This window comes from Dendronephthya gigantea, unplaced genomic scaffold (assembly GCF_004324835.1).
Source record: "Dendronephthya gigantea isolate DGI-Jeju-01 unplaced genomic scaffold, DenGig_1.0 000001F, whole genome shotgun sequence".
NCBI classification, from domain to species: Eukaryota; Metazoa; Cnidaria; class Anthozoa; order Malacalcyonacea; family Nephtheidae; genus Dendronephthya; species Dendronephthya gigantea.
In genome coordinates, this window is record NW_021163011.1 from 1,743,970 (window position 1) to 1,759,918 (window position 15,949).

At 38.1% G+C, this 15,949-nt stretch overlaps 3 protein-coding genes across 3 annotated transcripts in view; all 3 read left to right on the forward strand.

Moving 5' to 3' along the window:
* LOC114526328 (DNA polymerase alpha catalytic subunit-like) overlaps positions 1-3,256 on the forward strand; it is a 30,095-nt gene extending 26,839 nt beyond the window's left edge. Inside the window, exons 54-59 of the mRNA XM_028547913.1 lie at positions 47-147; positions 471-548; positions 1,046-1,153; positions 1,344-1,457; positions 1,624-1,699; positions 2,733-3,256. Coding sequence (XP_028403714.1) covers positions 47-147; positions 471-548; positions 1,046-1,153; positions 1,344-1,457; positions 1,624-1,699; positions 2,733-2,872 — 617 coding nt within the window. The 3' untranslated portion in view covers positions 2,873-3,256. The remainder of the gene's footprint in view (positions 1-46; positions 148-470; positions 549-1,045; positions 1,154-1,343; positions 1,458-1,623; positions 1,700-2,732) is intronic.
* Positions 3,257-8,536: 5,280 nt separating this feature from the next.
* LOC114528223 (erythromycin 3''-O-methyltransferase-like) lies at positions 8,537-9,509 on the forward strand. Its single transcript, XM_028549850.1, has one exon. The coding sequence runs from the start codon at positions 8,560-8,562 to the stop codon at positions 9,388-9,390; it is 831 nt and encodes a 276-aa protein (XP_028405651.1). The 5' UTR covers positions 8,537-8,559; the 3' UTR covers positions 9,391-9,509.
* Positions 9,510-11,550: 2,041 nt separating this feature from the next.
* LOC114524887 (myoferlin-like) overlaps positions 11,551-15,949 on the forward strand; it is a 38,434-nt gene continuing 34,035 nt past the window's right edge. Inside the window, exon 1 of the mRNA XM_028546113.1 lies at positions 11,551-12,701. The gene's annotated coding sequence lies outside the window, so the exon portion shown is untranslated. The remainder of the gene's footprint in view (positions 12,702-15,949) is intronic.

Below are 15,949 nucleotides of genomic sequence, written 5' to 3' on the forward strand. Positions count from 1 at the left end.
CGACTACTTTCGCTACTGCTACTAAAATGTGGACTAATTTATTAAGGGCTGGATCCGTCCGGATATCGTTCTTCCATTGCGCATAAAGACGAAAATGACGCTCTACTTGGTGGTGAGGCACAAATGAGTGACGAGGAACGGTTTAAGGTTAAATAAAATATTGCTTCATATGACAGATATATGCCCACAATTAGTATGGGCAATGGCAAATGCATCATCGAGCTAAGCAGTCACTGGCAATAACAGTATTAAAAAAAAGAAAAAAATTTGTAAAAGTGTGTAAAAGAAAAAAAATACTAAGCTTATTTTCATATCTTCCCTGGTCCTCGACATACATACAAAAAATTACTTCTGAGATTCTCAGGACAACTATTGATTATTATGACCCCGAAAGTCGTTGCCTGGAATCATTCATTATTTACAAGATTGGTCAGTCCTTTATATATTGTTGTTATAATATTTCGCTATAGGATTGTGATCCATTTTCAATGCGTTGTAAGGATGGTTGTGGGGAGCAATATGTATATGATCTTTCTTCTACAAAGAAGGTATATACATGTATATAATTATATATGTTTTATTACAAAGATTGAAAGACTTTTTGTATAGCCGCTGTGTATATCTTTATGAAACGTTTCTCTATAAAAATTGAGGACAATAGACCAACTTGTGATCTAGGTAACAAGAAGGAAATAATCACTGAAATATTTCTAATCATTAAGGAATTGTTGGGCAATTGGTAGATCTTAGCTAAAGTCATTAGCTATATAATATACTTTAAGCCCTTGAAATCGAAAATGAAGAAAAAGCTATCTATAATAATTAGGGTATACACGATATTAGACAAGATGAAATATTTAGAGTGTAGCTCATTGCTTTCATACCCCCATAGCCCCCGTTTAAGGCGTTATAGGTAGATACATTTTTTAGGGATACGGCCAACATTTAGTATAGAGAAAGTTTAAGAAAGTTGTGAGCTAGCTTGAATACAAGTGTCGCTGCATGAGGGTTTTTCTCATGATTCTAAATACTATTATGCTTTTAGGCTCTTGATTATTCTCAATGCTCACATTGCAACAAAAGGTTTAAAAAGGAAGTTGTAATAAACAAACTTACGCTGTTGATCAGAAAACATGTGAAGAAATACTATGCTGTAAGTTTTGCAATTTTGATGCTTAATTGTAACACAGTCTCACTTCTGGGTCAGGAAGGGAGGAAAATTTGCCACTGAAACAACCCCAAGGAATAAGTTTTTCACATTTTTTAATTATCCTTCCAAAGACACTGCTTGTATATACTTTAATATCTGACCTGTTTTGCCATATTGTGACAATGCGTTTAAGGCCTGGATGATTTGTGATGATTCATCGTGTGGTCAGCTTACGAGAGATATCTCTTCTGCCAATCAGCGCGGAGCCCTTCTTTGTGCTTGTGAGCGTGGTCATCTTTTTCCCGAGGTAAGATATCGTCAACATTTCGTATAAACTTAATTGGTACGACGTAGTTCTGAGGCCTGGACCAAAGTAAATGGATCATAATTAAAGTTTTTTAAACTCGTTTGCATTCTTGGTAGTCCTGGTCTGTTATTCATGATCTAGCTCTAACAGTTTTCTTCTCTTTCAGTATAATGACACAACGTTATATACACAGCTGTTGTATTATCAACGTCTTTTCGAAATTGAGAACAAAGATCTTCCAGGTAAGAGTTCATCTTTTGTATACGCTTGTTTATCTAATCCTTTTTTTTTTCGCTATATTTTCTGCATTCAAACCATTAATTGAAGACTAAATTGGTAGCTATAATGAAAATCTGGGACGCCTTTTTCAGTATTTAGTTCTTAAAATATTTGCTTGATTGGAATAAGGGTCCGAGTAATACTTATTTATTCTTTCGCCGAAATTTTGAGCTGTATTATTGCCAAACGTGCAAAACAGTTATTAGATGAAGACCAGTTTTTGATTTTGTGATTCTATATGTTAGTTTTCTTTCGCCATCGCACGCTGAAAATATTATACCCGTTTATTTATCCATTACGGGATCTTGCCTCTCAACGCGTTCAGTATACATGCATCTCTCACCTTCATGGTTAATAAAAGAATCACCTAAAAATGATAATAAAAATTATGTCCGAATTATTTTTCCGAATATACATATTCGTTCTTCATTTTGTACCAATCGAGGTTTTGAAATCCCGTTTGAAGAGTCCATAGCCTTGGTAACTGCAAGTTGTTTGTATCGATAATTTCCAACTCTTATAAAATGGTGCTAAAGTATTTTGTTGAAACGTATAATAGTGTAGCAAACTACCTGCATGGTCTTGCCTTGATCTCCATTTCCCCATTTTCGCCAACCTCGTCTCCAGGGCCTTTCCTCTTCTCTTCTCTCGCCCCCAGCCCTAGCCCCAGCCCCAACCCCCCTATTAAGTCCCAAAAGGCCCTGGGATACCCACATTTCATGGGTATTTTGAATAAGTAGAATTTATCATAAAGTTTTCCCTAATATTTTCAAAATGCCGGCGTCACGTAGAACGGATAATATTGTCGCATTAAAGCATATTGGAATTGTTCTATTTCGGAATGATTACAAAATATTCCGCTAATTACACATGAATTAGGAAAAATCATATAAACACACAGAAGTCAGAAGCGGTTGGCCGATCCCAGGGCCTTTTACCCCAACCCAATTGCATTTTCGCTACACTCCTGCCAATGCAAGTAACTTTTTTTTTCAGTCGGCGAAAAAAGACAAGATTACAGAGAATGGTTCTCTGCCATACATAGCTTTGTGACAAATCTTATCCAAAACAATTCGTACTCCGAAGTTGACCTGCAAAAACTGTTCCGAACGCTTTGTTCTACAACGAAGGCCTAACGATGAATCCTGTCATAATACTTGTTAACTTTTCTTGCGAAGTTGCTGGCTATAGCGAATTTATTAATTGGTTTTAATTTTTCATCCATCAAAGTGAGCAAATCTTGAATTGTGCCGTGGTTTTTCGGTTGCTAGCGTTTAAAATAAGGCGGTTTTTTTGAAATGGGCACTATAACACTGAAATGCTCCAAACCACTGCACATTATTAACATCATTATCAAATGCGTTGTACAAGTATGTGTATATATATTAGGTCTCGTATATATTCGTCTTTGCATGGGGGTTATCCTTCACGCAGTTTTGATTAACTGTGAGTTTATCCTAGCATTTAGAATTTTTTGCGAGAATTTTGTAATTCATACATTTCTGTATATTTCTTTAGGCATGCACTATAAATACAATTTCTTATTAAAATTTCATCAATGCGTATATATATAACATTCCGAAGATATGCATGGGATTTCTGAAAGATGGTTAACTTAGATATCATTCTTCTTTGTTTATTGTTTGGTTACTCGTGTGCCGCGTATTGTCATAACAAAGTGTTTTTTTTGAAATGAAATTGTTGGGTAACATTGTTCCCTATATAACAAACTCTTGGGAAAACAAAATTCACTATTTCCCTCGAGAGCATACATTAAGTGTATAATATTTGGCTTATCGGAAAGTTATTCCGACAATAATTCCGCCATTAACTCGATTAAGGTGTCACAACGGTTCAAAACACAAAAGTTCAAAACACAAATGTTCAAAACAAAATGATTTACATAATTCGATGATTCAAACAAATTGTGTTATTTCAATATAAAGGGTAGTTTTTTCTCAAATTCTATCTTGAGCATTTGATATAATGCATGTAGCCTTTTTAGCTTTCGTATAATTGAAAAACAAAAGCAGACATCCATTCCCTAGCTGTTCTCTGGCACAAACAACCCCAAGTAATTTGATCACAAATGGAAAACGAGGCAAGTTTGCAACATCGAGTCCATGCAATGACATCGAGCGAGCTTGTTTGAACCGTATAGTATAAAGAATAAACGGTATATGACCAATCAAGTAAGAATTCTTGTGTGACGCATTGTTATTTACGGTTGGAATTGCGCCGTATTCGCACCCAATCAAATAAATCAATTGCATTTGTCGCAGAATTCACTGGCTTCATTCAGCAAATTGACGTGCACATGCTGGTTTTACTTTTATCTTTAATTTACTGATTTCACACCCGTTCACACTCGAATTATATACGTAAAATCTAACCCACTCCAACTCAACTAACAATCTAACTATAAGACAGTTACTTATAACACAATTACTTATAGTCCTGGGGCTGCATGGGATTGTATCAAGCCCGTTAACCTAAACGGCGGATAAGTCAAAATTAAATAACTCTTACATCTCTCTTGAATGAGTCAACTTTAATATTATATACACTGAATATGTAGTTGTGAACAGTAGCTTCGTATTAGGGTTAAAAACAGTAAGTTTGCTTGTTGAATAAAGCCATAGACTTGCTTCCTATTTTGAACTTAACGTTTAAGCAAAACGGGCTTGATTCAACCGACCCTCGGTTCGGAAACCGTTCTGACGCACTTCCATTTAGCTACCTGAAAACCACTAATTTGGCACAACCAAAATACTATGGCAAACATGCATACCCTTTTCACAATCCCTTTTGGTAAAAACAACTTTCCTTCTACCTCGCCTTGCTCATCCGAAGGAAAGTCATTTTCCTTTTCCTGTGACTTACGCATTCAAACACATACTAACGGCAGGCTACGTGCAAGCACTCGTCTGCCGCTTGGATCAAAGGACGAATACACTTAAAATATCTGCTGAAATTATTAGTCCCTTGTTTCCAAACGGGGATTTTTATTGATGACTAGAAGAAGGCTTGGGTCGTTCCTATATTTATAAATCTGAGGATAGAAAAAGATGTGAAAATTGTCGCCCTATTTCAATCCCACCGGTTATTAGTAAAATTTTTGAGAGGTCGATTTTAAATCAATCCCCCCTCCATAAACTATGATCAATTGTACGAATACTTGAATTCTAATTCTTTACTTTCCAGACATCAATTCGGGTTTAATCCTAAAAATTCAACCCTAGCTGCACTAATTCAAATGTGTGATGCACTATACGAGAACATGGATAATGGTGAATTAAATGGGGTTAATTGTTGTTGCTGATATCCGAAAAGCCTTTGATTCGATTAACCAGGAAATTCTTTTGAGAAAAATGAAAGTGCAATTTGGAATTTCTAATCTAGAACTAAAATTGTTTGAATCATATCTTTCTGATAGGTCACAAGTGACGATTATCGATGGTGCAATGTCAACACCTAAAAGAATTGTTTGTGGGGTCCTCCAAGATTCTATATAGGCCCCCTATTGTTTCTACTCTACATTAATGATTTGCCTGATTGCGTTGAGAAATCAACCGCATGCTTATTTGCTGACGATACACAGCATGTTGGATCTAATCATATCCTCGCCAAAATTATTAATGAGCCTCCCGTCATGATTACCGATCAACCGATTCCTAGAGTACACTCAATATCGTGCTTGGGAGTCAAACTTGATGAAAAATGAAGTGGGATGAAACTCATCGAACTGATTTGCAATAAAGTTGGAATGGGTCTTGGAATTTTAAAGCGAATCAAACACTATGTTCCTGTTAATATTCTGATTTCCATTAACAACGCTTTGATACAGCCTTACTTTGATTACTGTTCTCCCCTTTGGGGAGTTTGTAATAAAACACTTAGTGACGATTTACAGAAACTGCAAAATCGCGCTGCTAGAATTATTGCTGCCGCCAGTTTTGAGACTAGATCTGCTGACGTTCTTCGATCCCTTGGTAGGGAAAATCTGGAAACTAGACCGCTCTTATCCAAGGCAATATTCCTCTATAAAATACTGAACAATACTGCCGCTCCGGTCTTGAAAACTTCATTCATAAGTAGGAATACCATACAAAGCAGCTTCAACCTCGGAAATTCTCGATCTGATTTAGCTCTTCCAAAACCAAAAAGAGAGTTTCTTAGAAGAAGTTTTAAGTATAGTGCCGCCAGCCTTTGGAACAATCTTCCGTCTGAAGCCAAGCTAGCTAACTCAATATTTGCGTTCAAAAATCTTATAAAACGAAATATTAGATGTTAGCAATTAGAATCTGAATTATTATTCGCACTTCCTTTGCCCCTGGGTCACTCCACCAGAAACTTCTGTATCTTTTACCTCTCTTGTTTATATTGTATATAGTGTTTATTTTACCATTTGTATAACTTTATTATATAGACGCCCCCCGTGGAAATCAGCTGTAGTTGCTGTCGGGGCTAGCGTCTTTAAATAAATGTTAATGATAAATAATAATAATCTGTGGGACATACAGCATCAGCATGCAGAGCTCGAGGGTGCCACAACTGCGGGCAAAAACACCATACCTCCATATGCCTGCAACGAGAAAGATCATCAATGGGTAACACAAGGAACAGTCAAAAGGAAAACGGAAATGTTGGAGAACAAGTGGGGTTCATGACATCTCAACAACCAGAACAATCGTCAAGGGAGAGTATCCGTGAAAATCAGATTGAAGAAAAAGGTATGAGAACAGCCATCCAGAACACTTCTGCTATCCATCCTTATTCACCTGTCACTGAGGAGTAAGCTCAACAATAGCAAAAACAAGGGAACGATTTTGGGTACAAAGGTTGCGAAGATTGGTGAAGGTTATCGTGAATAGCTGCAACACTTGCAAGCAAGTCGGACCAAAAGCGCTAAAGCATCCGACAACGGCGTCTCTACCAACGTTTCAGACCGTGATGACAGAACCCTTCGCAGTGACAGGAGTGGACTTTGCTGGTCCCATTCTCTACAGAGATAACCGAAATGTAACGCAAGGCTTACGTTGCTCTTTACAACTGTTCTACGACAAAAGCGGTTGATCTGAAGTTGAAGAAGAGCATGGACGCTGAGGAATTCAAGAAAGGATTTAAAGAGTTCGTTGCTAGACGCGGTGCACCGAAAAAAATCGCGAGTGATAATGCGTTAACCGGCAAAGCGGCCAAGCAGTGGCTAGACGGTCTTACTAAGGATACGGACTTGTTTAACTGTCTAACGACGCAGCGGATACCTTGGCAATTTAATTTGTCTAGATTTCTCTGGTGGGATGGCTTCGAGAGGCTTGTCGGGATAATTAAAATTCAGTTGGACTAAAGTAATTGGTCTAGCGATGCTAACGTTCCCTGTAGTGGAAGGTGAAGAATTTGAACAACCAGTTATCACGCCAAATTTACTTCTTCGTGGTCAGCCAGAAAACTTCTTGGAAGAGGATGAAGAAAAAATGGACAACAGAGGGAAGGCGACCAAGCGAATTAGATTTCTCCAATTAAGTTTGTCGAGAACACATTAAATAGCGTTGGCTCACTAGTCACGAGTACGTCCACGCTCTGCAGGAGAGGCACCGCAAGGTTTTCAATACCGAGGAAGGATTACCGTCGAAAGGATCAATCAATCGTACTTATAACCGATGATAGCAAAATAAAGAATTGGCGAATCGGACGAATTGTTGACGTTATTCGAGGTTGAGATAATGGTTTGAGAGGATAGAAGTTAAAGACAGGAAATGCCCGAAATGGTTAGATTGTTGAGAGACCACTTCAACTAGTATGTGACCTGGAGATTGGCGGGTCGACAGACGAAATGGCAAGCAAGGAAAAAGAAGGGAAAACACAGACGCGCGTGATGAAACAAACAACTCCGAAAGAAGCAACTCCTTATGAGGGAAATAACGATAAGCCAGACGCTTCTGAGAGACCTTCGAGAGCTGCGAAAGTAACGGCAAGAAATCGTACAGTCGGAATTGCAATGAACGAAGAAGAAGAGGAATGAAACGAAAGTTGATAAGTGACATTAAAGCTGTCAGACAGGACACTTTAATGGGAGGAGGGTGTTAGAAACTGTGAGACAGCGCGAGAACTGGGATTGACATTCTAGTTGATTAGGTTAATTTATGGCATAAATAATAACATGTGCTTTTTGAACACGGAGCGAGCGAGCCGTGAAAGAGAACCCTTTGTATATTATTATATTTAGATCTTTTTAACAAAGCGAAGTGATCAGGTGTGAATTCTTAAGTGTCTCTGGGACCATTCCCCACAAAAAATTACCGTGAGGAATCATTTTTCCTGTTACATCAACCTTTTATCCTGTTTATACGTATGACATGCATTATATATAGTAAATATATAGAGAGTATTATATGGTTGCGCGGAAATATGGAATTTATTTCGAGTGTTGAAGAGAATATTGCTCACGTGTAGAGACGTAGAATTTTGAATCCGTAAAGCCGGTTTTCCACTAGCGAATTTCAACTAGGTTAATTGGAATGCCTACGTCAGTCTGTTTCCTTTGCATTTTGCGCAGTTAAATATATAAATTTTGCCTTACGAAATACTAGACAGTGTTCAATACCAGACTTTCAATAAAAGTATTACTTACCAAAGTAATTATCGTCTTCATTATCGACCATCCGGTCGCTTCCCATTGTTTTGATTTCCGAGTGAAAGATTCCAATTATTTCATGAACACGTCGACAGCATAAAAAGCATAGAATTTGCATAATATATAGACACATAACAAGCTATATATAGTTATATGACGATAAAGCTTGGTTTTACTTTATAACTCATCATGTCCACAACATTCAGTAATCAACGTGGTACAAAATATAACGCAGAGACGTATTCCAAGGTAAATGATTGGCAACTGCAATACGGTAAAAACCTTGCCAAGGCAGCTGGCATAAAACACGGGAAGGAAATCCTAGACATGGGATGTGGAACAGGTGAACTCACATCATTTCTTGCAGCGAGCGTTGGCGAAGAAGGTCTCGTAGTCGGTGTGGATCCAGACGTGGAAAGAATCAAGACTGCCATTCAAAATCATTCCGTGAAGAATCTTACATTTAGACATGGCGACAGTTCAAGCCAATTTATTGGTTTAGATAAACAATACGATATACATTTCAGTAACTTTGTCATTCAATGGCTCGATGCTGAGGAAAAGGAGATGTTCGTCCAAACTGCGTTTAAATGTCTGAAACCAGGAGGCACAATTGCAATTCAAAGCTTCGAGGACGAACCCGAAGTATTTAAAGCAGCGAAAAGTCTCATCCGAATAGACGACAACGCAGCTGGATCGCTGTTGGCTAATACGACGAGTGATAAGGCCGAGAAGGTTCCATTCCAGCATTTTGTTACGAAATACGTGATTGAAAAGCTGCTTCAGAAATCAGGTTTTGATATTATTTCCAGTGATTATTATCACCGTACGCACATATTTTCCAGTGCAGATGAATTCCTAGCCTTCTTGTTTGCCTCGGATTATTATGATGCAACAAAGATATCTAGTGACAAGAGAAAAGATTTCGAAAACAAATTTGTGAATGTTGATGGAAAAGTGGAAGTTTTTTCTTCTTCTGTTTATCAAATTATCGCCCGGAAGAAAGCAGACCTTATCTAGTAACTTGAACATGACATGCCGTTTCTTAACATCATATAAAATTACATTTAAGACATGATATGTAGGACGAAAGTCATTTGGCTATAGGCCGGCAATAGGGAGTTTAGCATGATCATATATTTGGGTAACGTTTTTTCACAGTAAATAAAGATCGAAACATACCGTAACATGTTCGTGTTGGTGTTTGTATGATGATTTGCTTTAAATTTTAAAATACGATCCTCTGGTCTCTGTAGTCTTTAACAGAATGCTTATAATAATATAATATGATTATAAGCGCCCTGGTCTTCAATCTTATAATACCGTGCTTTCCATTTCTTGCTTCCCCTCTATATTAGGCAATCTGCAGCAATCAGCACCTCTTACTGCTGAGTGCTGACACCGTCTCCCCCTGATGGCAATAGTGAGTTTGGGAAATACAACGGCAACCGCAACGGCAAAATATATTCACCTAATATTGTGGTATTCAAAGAAAATACGAGTTAGGATCGACTTGATTTGCCTCTTCAAGTTTCCTCTTTCTCTGAAACAGTCATTAACTATTATAAATATGGTCGATCAGCAAAATTACATCTAACACTCCAAATAACATCGAACACATTAACTGTTGCCGCGTTGTCATGCACCGTGAAATTGGTATAAGTCACGATGCCATTTCAGCAACTACGGTAGTGTGCAACGTTAAAGGCCACGTAATTTACATTTTCTTTTGTCTTAAAGGATCCATGCCATTGTTGATAAGGACGTTGCGGTTGCCGTTGCCGTTGTATTTCCCAAACTCACTAGTATGTATATTCCTTGCAACTCCATGGAGAGTGCAAATTCGCAGTATTTTATTTGGGGTGCTGCATTTGAATTTCTCCCAATCCCAATATTCGATATATCCAATACAGCATTTAACAATTCAAAGTTACAAACAGTTCATCAGAAAGTGCTGGTTTAATGAACAAGGAGGAAATTGGCGCTGCATTTGATTTGGGCCATTTGGCCATTTTGTTTTTGCTACTCACCGTATATGAGCTGATATACGACCAATATCTCGACCAATAAGATTGTAGAATAACTCATATAATTATACAGTGAGAGCTATGTATTGTAATTATACTAATATATACGCATCCGATAAATAATGCAGATGAGCCGCGCGCGTTGTTCACCAATACGACGAGTCAGAATGCCGAGAAAATTCCATTTCAGTATTTTGTTATTAAAAATATTATTGCCGTCCTTGCATATATATTTCCCAGTGTAGACGATTTTCTAATCTTCTTGGATGGAACAATTAAGAGATTTGGAACTATTTCTTAACCAGTAAAAATCTTTATTTCTATTTGTGATGTGGTAACAACAACCAATCACAATCACAGTCGTATTTATCGAAATTTAAAATTTGAATTTTTGCGGCTGTTTTGTAATATCAACGCGTTTATGCGTTTATATTAAGTCAATTTTACCGTTAGCCCAATAAAAATCCGTTTCCAAGGTAAAAATGGCAACCATTTAATAATCACTTCCGTTTGGTTGTTCTTACCTTGGAAACGGATTTTCATTGGTTTAGAGAGAAAAACAAACATATGGCAACGGCAACGTTCCACATTTAACTGTGTAGGCTGTGTATAATTTTTCAGTTGTGTTGTCACACTGTAAACATGGCTTCTGCAAGTCCATTCGATAATGAAGACGTTAATGGATAGGAAATCGACAGTGCTAGTAGCGATGGAATGTTTTCGGACGAAGAAGAGTATCTTAACTTAGCGCTAGGGGTTGTTTCTGAAGCTTCGAGGCAGGTATTTTCAAACTATTCAAACTATTTCTTATAATATTTCACATCTTTCTTATCCGAGCCGAAACTAAAAAACACAAGAACAACTGAGAAGCTTGCTAGGCGATTATTTTAGCTACAGGAGTATTATACTATTTTAAAATTCTTATAATAATTTGATTTACAAAGATAGCAGTTTAAATGCAAAAAATATCTGAGAACACAAGTTTTATGTCAAACACAGTCAATTTCAAAAGATGAAATCATATCTTCAAAACGAGACATACTTTTAACTATTATTTTGCCCCATTATACCCAAAGCTTAAAAGGCATTTCATCGCGAAATAATGCTTTTAAAAATATTTTCTTTTTTAGTGACGAAAGTATTGATCCGGTACCTGGCGTGACCCTGAGCGTGAGGGTAGTACTAGTTCTGACGACGGATCATCAGAATCCCACTTCCCCATCAGAAAAAGACCTAAGCGTAAAGGAAGTGATAAACCTAAGAGCAGTCAAGGTGAAAGCTCTTTGTATTGCACTGACTAGAGCCCATAGAGCACGACGGATTTGGTGATCCCGACATCAGAAACATCCTCCCAAATTTTCCACCTTGTCGTTCTGCCTGGATCCATTTTGATCACGCTTTCACCAGAAGCATGAACTGTGAGATTGAGTTTTTTCGACTGTTTCTCAGAAAGGAAATCCTCTAGAAGGTGGTTGAACATACAAATACCAGATATGCCTACATCAAAGTGGCCCAGAAACCATCCTCGTACACTAATGAATAAAGGAGCCTGGACGCCCACCAAGCTTGACGAAATTGAGAGGTTGATTGCATTTATGGTGTACGCGGGTTTGGTAAAGGTCGACAGTTTCGTTGAAAATTACTGGAGTGTAAAGACCCTATACCACGGTCTTTGGGCAAGGACGATAATTTCAAGGTGTAGGTATAAGTCTGTTATGGCATTTCTAGACGTGGTGGACCCTGCCACTGAAGACCGCAGCAATAAGCTGCATATACGGTGGAGTCTTTTGTTGCATTTTTAGAGAACGATGTCAACAATTGTACCAGCCGTCACAGAATATTGCTGTTGACGAACGCATTGTCAAATCGAGGAATCGGTCAGGAATCAAGCAGTTAATGAAAAACAAGCCTACAAAATGGGGAATAAAGCTGTGGGTTGATGTGGATTCTATATATACAGGGAAGAAGTCCAGAGATTCGGCACAGCATGTGCTGGGATATGATGTGGTGATTCGACTGATAGATAAGAATTTTAATCAGGGTTACCATGTATACTTCGATAACTTTTATACTTCACACAAATTAGTCAGGGACTTATTCTTGCATGGTACCCCTTGTACCGGAACGGTCAAGGTAACTAGGGCAGGTTTTCCCCGGTGTCTGAAAAACGTAAAGGACTGGGCAAAAACTGAACGAATCCTGACATGACAAGCGTGGCTGAAATGAAGGCATTTATTTTCGCAGTGACCTATCAGTTTTGAGCTGTTTGGAATTACCATGACCACGAATTTTCCGCCAGATTTAGTACGTATACATAAACTAACGTTGTATTTTTCCGATACAACCACCAGTGCATGTTTTTATAACTGATTTGCATATCTATTCAAACTAATTTGCATTTATCATGAGAATAATTAATGAGGTTTATATCCAACCAATTTTCATGAATTACACACCCTGTATATCCGATTCAAGAACAATTATTAGTTTCACTCAGGTTCCAGTGTGTACTTGCTTGACCGTACTCCTGATGTAATCATACATATGCCGCATGTAGTGAAAATTAGCGTGTAAAAACATAGGCAGCCCAATGGCGACTCGCGTTTTCAGGCCGATGTAGGCATTATATAGTATATATAAATATATATATATATATATATATATATATATATATATATATATATATCTGCGGCCAACGTTTTTGCAAACGGGTGTATATATATATATATATAGAAGACGACAAACAAAGAATCCGCACATCTCCCAATGTTTTCATCCCAGCCGACAAGACACGCAACATGTACGAGATGAGCGCGACCGCCTACACCAAAATACTATCAGAAAATGTGACCAAGGCATACAAGATAGCCAACGTCAACACCGCGAAGGACATCAATAACGAACTGAAAACCATTGCCTCCAAACTCGAAATCGATAATCGCATCGAACCTATGGCCCAAACACCAGCGTTTATCTCACTTAAGGACCACAAAGAAAACTTCGAAAATAACCCGCAATGCCGTCTTATTAATCCTGCCAAGAGCAACCTCGGAATGGTTAGTAAGACAATCCTCGACAGTATTAACAACAACATCCGCAAGCAGACAAACAGCAACCAATGGCGCAACACCGATGACACGATCGCGTGGTTCAAGGATATCAAAAACAAGGACAAACACACTTTCCTGAACTTTGACATATGTGAATTCTACCCATCAATTACTGAGCAACTACTCGACAAAGCAATTGAATGGGCTAAACAGTTTTCCAAAATTAGCGATCAGGATATCAAAATAATCAAGCACGCCAGACAATCACTATTATTCAACAACAACCAAACGTGGACAAAGTCGAATGCCGCAAACGCTTTTGATGTCACGATGGGAAGTTTTGATGGGGCCGAAATCTGCGAACTCGTCGGTCTATTCATCTTGAATAAACTTGAAGGGCAACTGGAGAACGTCGGACTGTACCGCGATGACGGCCTCGCCGTTATACGCACTACATCAGGCAGATTATGTGACAAAGCCAGAAAACAGTTGACTAAAACTTTCTCGAATTTCGGGCTGAAAATCACCGCCACGGCCAACTTGAAGCGGGTAAATTTTCTTGACGTCACACTTGACTTGGCTAACGGAACATACAAACCCTACAGAAAACCCAACGACGACCCACTATACATCAACCGCCTTTCCAATCACCCACCCGCTATCACACGACAACTTCCATCATCCATCAACAAGCGAATCAACAAATTATCATGCGACAAAACAACTTTTGACGCTGCGTCTCAATTGTACAACAACGCACTGAGACAAAGCAACTACGACGCAACACTTACGTACGAGCAACCAACCAACAACGTAGACATCGACAGCAGCAACACAACGCAAAAACGTAAACGGCATCGCCATATAATCTGGTATAACCCCCTTATTCGAAAAACGTAAAAACGAACATCGGACAACAATTCCTACATCTGTTAGACAAACACTTCCCACCTTCCAATCAACTCCATAAAATTTTCAATCGACATAACGTACGAATCAGCTACGGCTGTCTTGACAACATGCGCTCATTCATAAACAAACACAACAAGAAAATACTGAACAAACACACAAAACAGAGAAACGCAAACACAAACGACACAAGCAAACAACGACAATGCAACTGCAGACTACCGGAAAAATGCCCAGCTGAAGGTAAATGCCTCACATCAAACGTAGTCTACCAAGCCGAAGTGTCCACGCGCAACAACGATCCACCAGCCAGGTACATCGGAGTCACTGCGGACGTTTTCAAAACACGCTACCGAAATCACGCAAAATCTTTCGCGAATAAGAAGTATGCCAAGGAGACGGAACTGTCGAAACACATATGGAAGCTGAAGGAAGCTAAGAAAGATTTTTCGATTTCATGGTCCCTACTGAAAACTGTCCCAGCCTACAAAGCCGGTTCAAGAAGATGCAACCTCTGCCTTGAGGAGAAACTCCATATCATGAAAGACAAAACTAGAACACTGCTGAACAAACGCTCTGAACTCTTTACGAAATGTAGACACGTAATTCGACACCTTATATCACGATGTAAAACAACCAGACCTGCCATTAGCCTGATGATCGCTTTATAGCGTGAAACTCCGAGTAGCTAAGCTAGTCTTTCAATAAATATATATATATATATACACACACCCGTTTGCAAAAACGTTGGCCGCAAATAGATAGATAGATAGATACTCGAAGTCTAATTAGAATTGCATATGATTACCTTTGCATGGGATTTCAATTATATTACACAACATATGCAATTCTAATTAGATTTCGAGTATCTATCTATATATATCTATCTGCGGCCAACGTTTTTGCAAACGGGTATATATATATATATATATATATATATATATATATATATATATATATATATATATATATATATCCTATATATATATATATATATATATATATATATATATATATATATATATATATATATATATATATATATATACTATATAATGCTTAGATTGCCTGAACACGCGAGTCGCCATTGGGCTGCCTATGGTAAAAACACTTGTTTTGCTGGTCATAGTGCGATGTCGGATGTCGTAAGTTGTAACTGCCTCGCATTTTGCGAAATTAGTAATGTGTCTGCTGTTGATCTATTTTCGACAGAGTAGTGATTAATCCGTTTACTTCGTCTCTTTTCACACGCAGTAAAGTCGATCTATAGTTAACTACCGGTGTTCACTACTTCTCTGGAACTTTTTCAATTGTGTTATATACCTAACGCAGTTAGGACGGAACTGACTAAAGGTCCTGTTATACACGGTGCAATTTTTCCTGCAACCTGTCTTGCAATGCAATTCTTTTGAAACACATTGTTACACTTCATGCACTTTTCTTCTGCAAGAATCTTCACTAATTTATATCTCTTAGAAGTAGAATTGCATTGCAAACGGTTACAAGAAAAATTGCACCGTGTAACAAGGCCTTAAGAGAGTGATTTTGATTTATCCACCGTTTAAGTTATCCACCCCGGTGATGCGCTATCCA

Bases quoted from the DNA above. Each gene is read 5' to 3' on its own strand.
- LOC114528223 (XM_028549850.1), top strand. From the start codon at position 8,560: ATGTCCACAACATTCAGTAATCAACGTGGTACAAAATATAACGCAGAG.